This window comes from Meleagris gallopavo, chromosome Z (assembly GCF_000146605.3).
Source record: "Meleagris gallopavo isolate NT-WF06-2002-E0010 breed Aviagen turkey brand Nicholas breeding stock chromosome Z, Turkey_5.1, whole genome shotgun sequence".
Lineage (NCBI taxonomy): Eukaryota > Metazoa > Chordata > Aves > Galliformes > Phasianidae > Meleagris > Meleagris gallopavo.
In genome coordinates, this window is record NC_015041.2 from 2,501,733 (window position 1) to 2,511,551 (window position 9,819).

The following is a 9,819-nucleotide window of genomic DNA, read 5'->3' on the forward strand; positions in this document are numbered from 1 at the left end:
AAGATTAGTCAATCAGTGTTTAGCCACCTCAGGGAAAAGCAAGGTGAATTAGGAGAAAGAATGCCAAGGTTATCACAGAAAAGTTTAATCCCTCCTCAGTGGGAACCAGTTAATAGCTACGGCTAGACTCAAATACGGACCTCTGTTGGGAATCCCAGTGAAGGTCAAAGGCAGAGAGGAAAAAAAAAAAGCTGCATTGAGATCTTAGACAGTCACAAGCAGACAGATGTTCCTAGGTTTTAATGAGCAGTCTTGGCTCCAGATCTTTCTTGGAAGAGACACTTAGTTTTAGCATTTTTCCTTGCAATGCAAGGTATGGCTCTGGTTAGCTGGCTTTGCTTAGCTAACTGCTGATGATTTTTCCATCTAAATAATAGCTTAACAATGAAGAAACCAGTTCATAATCTGTGACTTGATGGATTAGGTCATGGAGAATGATGTGCAGTTGTAATCATGTAAATTAGAAATAAATAAAAATAATTTTTGTGTAAATGAGAAACAATTTAAAAAGTTTAGATAGCAAATTTGATGAAGATCCTATTGCAAGACCTCCATCTTATTCATCCTCATGGTCAAATAAACAGAAGGAAAATGACAGGAAATGCATTTTTTTCTTAGCAAATTCTACTTCCAAATCAGCCTGGTGGGAATCACATCCCTACTTTGAAAATGCATTTGGGTTCACCAGTGCTAATTCTTTCTTGTCAGTTTCTGTGCCTGAGTGAAATGTACTAAGCTGGAAAAACAGGCTTAGCAGACATTTTCTGTTCAGAAGGCAGAGGGTAAAAATCCGACTGTTATCAAACTGTGAAATCAATAGCTTTCAATAGACAATAGAAATAACCTAATCAAAAATTCCAAAGACTTTTTTTTGCTGCACAACTTCCTTGCTGCAATAACTTACAAAATGCTTGCTGGAGAATGATTTTGTTCTTTGACAGGCATATAAGAATTCTCATATAACTTGGGTTTGAATTCAGTCTCTTTCCAACATTTTCTTGTTTCTCATTTCTGGGTATCACAACTAGTCTGATATTGTATGATATAGCAAACGGAGGAGTTTTCATGGGATAAGCTCCCATTTCAGACTGATTTTCATCATAACAGCCCAGATCTTTGACTCAATGAAGGAAATGGAAAGGTCTAAATGGCTTAAGTATGAGCAGTCTTTGGATCTCAATCAGATAGAATTCAATAAAAATCTGGAAAGGCTCACATTGGCAGGTTATACACATTTTCTGCTCCTTCTCTGTTCTCTGTTGATTCTCTTTGTTTGTTTGTTTGTTTTATTTTTTGAGACTAAATTATGTTTCTTTGAAACTTTTCTCTAGAACTTCGGAATCTCATCTACTGCTGGTTGTTTCAGTAAAGTTCACCCTTTCCCCAGCAGGTATGAAACCTCCTCTGTGATAAATATATGGTGGCGCAGGAGCACTGGGCTTGCTCCCAAGCTAAATTCAGCAAAACACCTGCCTCCGTCATCATGAAGGCAGCTCCCTATTGTAAAGTACAGTTCAGTCTTTCAGGCAAGATTCAGATTCTTTTCCCCCTTCTCAACTCTGTGGGAGAGGATCGGATGTCCTTAGTATCCAAAAGAGTTTTTTCCTTCCCTATAAACCCAGTCATACATCCTCAAACTCTTCATAGTCAGTCAGGGTTTATTGTGTCCATGACACTAGTCCCTTCTTTCAGCCACTTGATTTCAGGATAATTATTTTACAATTAGAAGTGACAGATTCACACAATGATTGTAGCAAGGGACTCTAAATATTCACTGTAGCCATCACCATCCCAGGTCCCTCTGGATCAGTGCTACACCATACCAGTCACAGAATACTGATCCAGCTCCATAACTTCCCATACATCTTTCTCAGCTCTTCAACAAATGGACCTTGTACACTTTGTGGGTGAGAGCAAAGAAACTCTGCTCAGTGCTGTGGCTGTACTCCCAAAGGCTGGGCAACAACTATCACCTTAAGACATTAGATCTGAGTAAGAGAGTTGCCTGCTTTGCCAGCAGGTTTTGTAATTGTTGCTGTTGTAGAACGTGATGGGGGGACTTTTGGCAGAAGTGCAACAATCAAGGATAAATAAGCAAGGTGAAAAGAAATATTCATAAATGCTGTCTAAGAACCCAAATACTTGTGTAGGTCTCAACTTAACATGTGGCCAGCTTTCTTGTCAGTATCCCTAAAGTCTGGATGGAAAATGAGAATCAATTACAAAAAATCAGAGAAGTGAATGACTTGAATATAATTATTGAAAATCGCAAGTCTCTCTGTTCAGCATTAAAATTAAAGTGCAGTAAGATAAAATAAAATAAAGCAGAACTTACCAGAAGAGGCAGAAGAATCATAAATACTTCTATCCTTCCTATTTATCCTGAAGGGCTGAATGTCCTTTTCTCTGTAAGTTCCAAACCCTTCGAAGCTTCTTCTTTTATTCCCACTTCCATCATTATCCCGTTTCTCACTCGAGGAATTCATTTCACCAAACATGTCCAGGGACTCTGACCTTGCATTACTCTCAGTATTACCAGAGTATCTCTTTGTGCAAGAGTCAATGGGATCATTGCTTGAATCACTTTTATCTTTACTCTGTGTCCACTGCTGGGCATCAGAAAGTGACAAGGTAGACAGCGTATCCACTTCAAAGTTGCTCTTTGAGCCTTTGTGTCCAGTTTCACAATGCTGGTGCTTTTGCTTCTCCTTATGCTTGCTTTTTTCACTGAGCAAGGAGAGATCTTTATCTGAGCCACTTAGCCTTTCATTGATAGAGTGACTGGAGAAGCCAGTGGACTTGCTAGCAAAGAGACCACTCAGATCTTCATGTGTCCCCAGTATCCTCTCATCCTTATGCTTGTGCTTATGTTTGTGTTTCCTTTTGTGAAGTCGGCCACTTGAAAGGCTTGTTCCTCCAACCTTTGGAGGAGCCAAAGAGGACTGCATGTCTCCAAGGCCCATTCCCACAGGTGTTTGTAGGTGCACTCCATGTTTTGCTTTATGCTTGGCAGTGGTGGACATCTTCATATGAGAGCTTGCATGGAATTGGGGTGGGGGCACGGTAGGTCTCATAAATGGGGAAGCCGCTCCGAGCGTGTGAGACAGATACAAAGGAGCTGGATACTGACCATAGTAACCAAGATTCATCATAGGCATTGATGTGTAAGGCATTCCATAGGGTGCATAGTAACTCCCACTGGGAATAGGGTAACCGAACCCTTGTAAAAAAGGCACCTTTGTCATGGTGTCATTGGTTTTGGCAGGTCTACCACGCTTCTTCTTAGACTTCATGTCAGAGGTCCTGCGAAGATAGAGCAATGGGTCATATTGGATATATGGCACAGGGTAATAGTGATCAAAATTAATCCTGAAGATGCTGGGATATGGATTTTCATGATAAAATGTGTAACTACGATGAGAAATCCTGAACACTTGGAATTTATTGATGAGTTCCTCAAGGTCTGCCAGAAACTGGATATCATCTCTGTTTTGCAAGCTTTTCCTTTTCCTCTTGTGCTTTGGCTTTTTCATGCTCTCATGAGAGAGAAAGTTATCCACAATGAGATGTTTCTGCCGGTGACCATGCCTGTTTTTTGTGCTGGTGTCAGATGGGATAGCCTCTGGATTGTCCAGGGTGCAGAAATCAAAGGAGTATCTCCGGCGGGATTCTGAGCTTTTCTCAGCCTGGTCAGAAGTACTGTTGTTGTCTGTACCTATCCCACTGTCGCTCGGAATGGTTTCCTCACTGTGAGACTCACTCACCGGTGACAGTGTAACTTCTTTTAGAGAACCTATTTCACAAAGGTGGGAAGGTGAATTAGCCATTAACCTGGGTGGAGACAGCTTCCAAGTTCCACTGTGCATTCCTTTCTGGGTTTTTGTAGGAAGAGCACTGATAGGTTGAAGATTTGGCATAGTTTTTAACTCTGAAAAATTTGTTTCAGTGCTTGCAGGGCTAAGGTTGCCATTAGTCCCCGCTAACTGTGTCGAAAGCGGATGAATAGCTGCTGGTGACGATGCCACAAGTGACTGCAGGTTGGAAGGCACTGCTGGGTTTTCTGGCTGGCTGGAAACAGGCCTTGAGTGCTTCATGGCTGTCTTAGGTTCTTCTGGTTGAGGCTGCAGCTCTGCTCTTGGCTTCCTGCCCCGTTTTTTACCAATGTAGATAGTCCCCCTCTTGCTGACATTGATCTGCTTCCCTAGTCTGGCATCAATGGTTGTTGGCCCAGCACTAGATGGTGGCTGGATTTTCGCTTTCAGAGCTATGCTGCTGGAGCAGGAGGACAAAATCTGATTGAGAATATTCTTCCTCTTAAGGGTCTTCATCTTATTAATGGTCTTAATAGTCTTCTTATCCAAGACCCCAAGCTTTCCAACCTTTTTGTGAAACTTGAGATCACTGATGGACTTGTCCTCTCCTGGGACCATCTGAGCCAACTTGGCCAGATTCCGTCTCCTCTTTCTTTTCTTTGTTCCTGGAAATTCACGATTGATTGGACTTACTGGGCTAGTGGATGTTCCCTCATGAATGGTTTCAACAGTAAGCAAAGGCTGTTTCTTTGGTCGTCCTCTTTTTTCTTGACAGGTGTGATCACAGTAAGACTGTCTGTATTGGTATACAGAGGGCTGGATGGCGTGATGGGATAGGCTGAAGGAGGTTCCACCATCATCTTCTCAGATGTTATCATGGAGGTCTCCCGAAGGATAGATTTAGGTTTGCTGCAGGTCCATCGCCGTTTAGCTGTGAGTTTGGGATGCTGGACCTCAGACAGTTTACTAGCTGTGGGGAGATCAGTGGATAGGAGAGTAGATGTCACAGCTACAGATTTTCTGAGTCTGGTGGCACTGTTGGGGGAAGCTCTGTCAATAAGCACACTGCTGTCAATAGCTGCTAAGGGGGACTCATTTTCAATCACTTTCCCTGGCTTTGTGACTCGAATATCTTTTCTATTCCCTTCTGACTGAGAAATAGTCCTGTTTGTCACCTCACTGCTCATAGCAAGCCCAGAAGGCAGACTTTTCTCTTGGATAGCTTTCTCCATTGAAGATTTTGTAGACTGCCTTTTTTTCCTTTTGTGGCTGGATGTATCTGTTGTTGGAGACTTTATTGGGATAGTAATTCGTACATGGCTAGTATCATTTTCACAGCTGCTAGCAGAAGTGGGATTTGGTTTTGATGGTGATGCATCCAACACACTGTCCATCGAATAAGACTCTTTTTTTCCTTCCATGCTGTCATGGCATTTGCTGTCAAACGCTTTCTGAGCGCTCTTCACCCACTCAATGTCAGCAGTTTGGATGGTTTGACATATCAAGTCCTTTTTGCTGGACTTCTTCTTTGTACTCCCAGCAGACTGATCAGGAACTTCCAGCTGCATACCTCCGTCTTGATTACCAATAGGCAAAAGCCCATTGCACTCGGAGGCACTGCTTGGCTGAGCAGCCACACCAGTGTTGTTGGGTGATGGGTCTGCACTGCAAATGGCAAGCTCTTTGCTGCTGACAGACAGCTGCCCCCACGTGCTGCTGGCACAGGACTTCTTTGCTTGGGATTTACTGAAGGAAACTCCTGGCTCTGGAGGAGTGACCTTGGTGGCACTAACAGCTTCTCGACTGGGTTCTGTGTTGATGAAGCAACTTTGAGAAGTGGATCCGGTATTGGAGCTTGCCAACCAGTCAAGATGGTGCTGGTTGCTACTTTTCTGCTGGTGCTTTGATTTTAAGGTATCACTGGTGAAGTCTTGTTGGAGGCCTGGATCATAGTGCAGGGTAGAATGTTTCTGTGGCCTGTCATAAACCTGGAAGGTAAGAAAAGAAAAAAGAAAAAAATCAGGGAAAAAGTTAGTTTTTCAGTCCAGTCACAACCACTGGTTTCATAGTGAATGACAACTGCTCTAAGCCAAAGTCCTCATAACAGTTAGGAGCCTTTATAAAGTGTTCTTATACTTCAGTCAAATTTGCATTCAGATTCATGCACTGTAAACAAGTTTTGTGTGTTTTCCCATTCTAAAAACAATGGGAATATTTCTATAAATGCTAAATTGCAGAGGAAACATCTTTTATTGACTTTTAATTTAAAACATGAGTAAAATATTCCCTTCCAGTGCATGAATGGTGAAACTTAGCCTCTCAGTGAGAATGCTTTTCCTTAAAAATAATTCCTAGCAGAACTTGATGCTCAAAATTAAATCCACTGATGTAAATAACATGAATATAGAATTATCTAGGAAGCTACAACAAACAAGAGGAAAACCCGTGAGTTCATCTCCTCACAAAGCCAAAATCCTCAAAGATCTACTTGTTTAAATTTCCACATAGAAGTCATCACCACAAAATCAATGGTTAAAAATGATAAGCGTAGCATCCAGTGTGTGAGGCATGCTTGGCAAGTTCAAGATTTGCATTATTCTCTTTATATTTTAATAATCTGCTATTTGCATTGCTGGTAAGTGACATCTTCAACACACTTTTTAATCTGACAGCAAGCCTTCAAACTGCAGGGGTAACAGAAAGGGCAGAATTATACTGAAGTATTCTACAGTGCAAAATAAAGGCTACTTTATTCTTGGCAGGCCTCCTTCATTAAAAGAAAATTATATTTCTTTACAGCTATAAGTTTTTCAAAACTCTTTTAAGTGTAAAAAACAACGAAACAAACAAACATTTTATTTTCTCTCACTGACCTCCTCTATCCATTTGTTTTCTCTGGTCATATTCAGATGTTACGTTTTGTAAAGCTCTGGACCAAACTGTGCAACTGATTTTGAGCACCTAGTACAACAAGCAAACTGTTCCCAACAAACTGTATCAACACCGTTCCGAATACCAAATAAATGATGAGAGACTTAAAATAAATGCGTAACTAAGGAAAGAACAATAGAAAACAACTGCTAAGTGTCTCATGTTTCTGCGAACATGCTGTTACAATTAAGTTTCTATCAGCAGCATTACATTAGATCCCTGCTTGGGTTGTATGACGCAGAGATTTTGGGGTCAGCACAAAATGGTTCTGAGCTCCTTGTGACCTAGTCCTCTGAGAAATTAGGTGCCCTCAAATTTTGATCAATTTCAGAGGGATTTGAAAGGTGCTAAACACCCCAAGTCCACAGTATGTTATTTAGTGACCAGCAAACACGTGTCTTATATGCAAACTGATGGTGAGGTATCCTTAGTATTCACGTGAAAAAGGACATGTGGCCTTTCTGGAATAGGCAGTAATGATGAAGTTGTTCTGGTCCATTGTCTGCAGAGTAATAGGGGACTCTTAAATCCTGTGGATAGTTCAGCTGTTGTACATATGGACCAGCTACGCTCAGGGAAAGCAGAGATTTCCAGGAATTGTGGAGTGAGAAAATGAAAGCACGCAGCTGCATTGGAGCTGCAGATGTCACGGGCATTTCTTTCCTTTTTTTCAGCCTGAGAAAAGAGCTGAAAGCATAAATAGGCCTGGGGAAGAAATCAGCTCCTCCTCCTCCTCACAGCAGCCTCCTACGCTCCAGCCGCACTGCGGCCTAGGGGCGCACAGCTCCCACAGCACAACACCAAGGTCCTCTTTGGGTAAAATACAAAGGAAAACACAGTCCACCTGTTTCCATGTCCCCAGAATGAAGTTGAATATGTTGTCATGCCTTACACAGAACTTATTCTTCCAGTGTACAATTTCTGACTCCGAAAAAAAGCCTGGAAATAGTGGGTTGAGTGGGTTGAGGTCTCTCCCTTGGTGCTGTGCTAAGGTAGAGATCTCAGCTCTATGGCTGCTGTCAAAGCAACTCTTTCCCCTCGCATTATTTCCAAAATGCTGAGCTGCAAAACTAAACAACAGGAACAATTTCATTTGGAAGAAGAGAAGGTGATTACAGCAAGAAAAACATCACAAGCTAGCAACACCCCAGTGCCTCTAAGCGCATTGCACACACAGGAATCTCTGGTTTAAAAGGAGCAATAATCTCTATATTTAAAGCCATTAATAAGGGCTTAGCATTGAGAGGCCAGCTGTATATCAGAGATGAGTGCTGATATATCAGTTGAATCCTCCAGTCTCATTTCCTTGTTCCACACACTATAAAATGGTAATGCAACTACCAACATATCCCTAATGATAGCCTTGTCATTACTCCAGTACCACAGGCCACCACAACATTAATCTTACAGTTCATGAGAAAGATATCCCTCTGTCATCAAAAGTGCCAACGCTTGAGACACTTAACCACATAGATAAATATTCCAGTTTAACAGGGCCTCAAAACCAACCAGTCGGCAGGATTGGAGAACTTCATTTCTGAAATGGGATGTCAAACTATATATCTGCTGTAGCAAATAGCAGTCCACAGGGTCTCTTCATGATATCCTTCCAGCATAACGTTTACAGTTTGCTCTCTCCTGCCAGATATGTCCATGTCATCCCAAAATAATTCTTCTGCAGGAAAGACCAAAGTAACCAGAGAGCATGCAGCTGCAGTAGGTTGGGTTTCATAAGCTGTATCAAATACATGGGGACTGTCTTCTTAAAAGCACTAGTAAATTGGTTGAAAGTAATGCAGCAAAAACTATTTTTATTTATTTATTTATTTATTTTTATATATTTTTTCCTGTACTGCTTTCTGATCCCATTGGTCCTAACAGTTAGGTTTCATCTTGCCTTTCTGGGTGAGCACAACCCTAAGAAACAAACAAGCGATAGCAGAATATATCTAACCTCTGGGATGAGATACTAGAGGATATCAGGGCTGTTGAGAGGGGAGGGGAGCAAAGGGGGGCTTGGTGAGAGTAAACGAGGCTCTTCAAAAACTATACCTTGCTACCTTACACAGAAATTCATTATTTTATTTGTCAGTGAGCATGTAATATACTGCAGATCTATAGTAAGGGTCTTTTGACTCAAAAAGAGTTCCTATGGCAACACAGCTAGAGACCACTACAAAGAACAGTGGGCTTTTTCCTGAAAAGTGAAATGATTAACTTTTGTTTACTTTTTCGTTTATGATATCCTAAAAATACTTCAAACTTTAGCGCTTCTATTTGTAGTTTTCTCTTCCATTAAAAGAGATTTTCTTTAGCAGCTAACTATTCTGGACCAGGACCGTTTTCCTTCATCTGACGGAAAAGTAGAAATGTATTTTAACCCATATAATCTTATCACTAACCCTGGTCAATATTTCTTTTGATATTCAGTTTCCCAGAAAGTCTTAATGGGTTATAACCCCACCTTTCCTTTAAAAAGTAAAAATAATATCTTCTGCTTTATAACTGCAAGGAAGTTTGAGCAACACAATCCAGTATATGCTAAAACTTGTACTAAAAAAAGTGACGTATGAATCCTCTAACCATTAGTGAAATGGTTTTAGCATCAAGCTCATGACTTTCAGTCCTCGCTTTAGGTAGTTGTAGGTAGACTTACAAGGAGGATAAATCCTGTTTACAGGCAAACGAAGAGAGTCGGACAGAGAGCAAAGGAGATGGCAATCTGTGCTTTCACTTGCCTTGGCAGACCTGTGTATCCCTGCACCTACCAATATACTTATCTTGATAGTTTTATTCAGGCACGCAGGCCTCAGCCATTAAAAAGGAAAGACATATCATAGCTACCTTCCTGACAAATAGTGCCTTACTCTATAAAAGGTACCTGGTGGCTGAATCCGTCTCTCTTGGACTCTTATTTTAACTACTAGATATATCACTCCGCCTCCACATCCCCTCTGAGCTTCTCTCCAAATTACATACTATTTCCAGTCCCAAAGCAGAAAGCAGGAAAAGACTCCAGTAACCAAATCAATAAATTAATATGAACATGAGAAAAAAAATCCAAACTAATCTACAG

At 41.2% G+C, this 9,819-nt stretch overlaps 1 protein-coding gene across 1 annotated transcript in view; it reads right to left on the bottom strand.

Moving 5' to 3' along the window:
- The window catches only part of SETBP1 (SET binding protein 1), a gene marked incomplete at its 3' end in the record, with an annotated part of 317,440 nt that overhangs the window by 158,916 nt on the left and 148,705 nt on the right, over nt 1-9,819 (bottom strand). Inside the window, 2 exon segments of the mRNA XM_031557220.1 lie at nt 2,336-4,579; nt 4,582-5,800. Coding sequence (XP_031413080.1) covers nt 2,336-4,579; nt 4,582-5,800 — 3,463 coding nt within the window.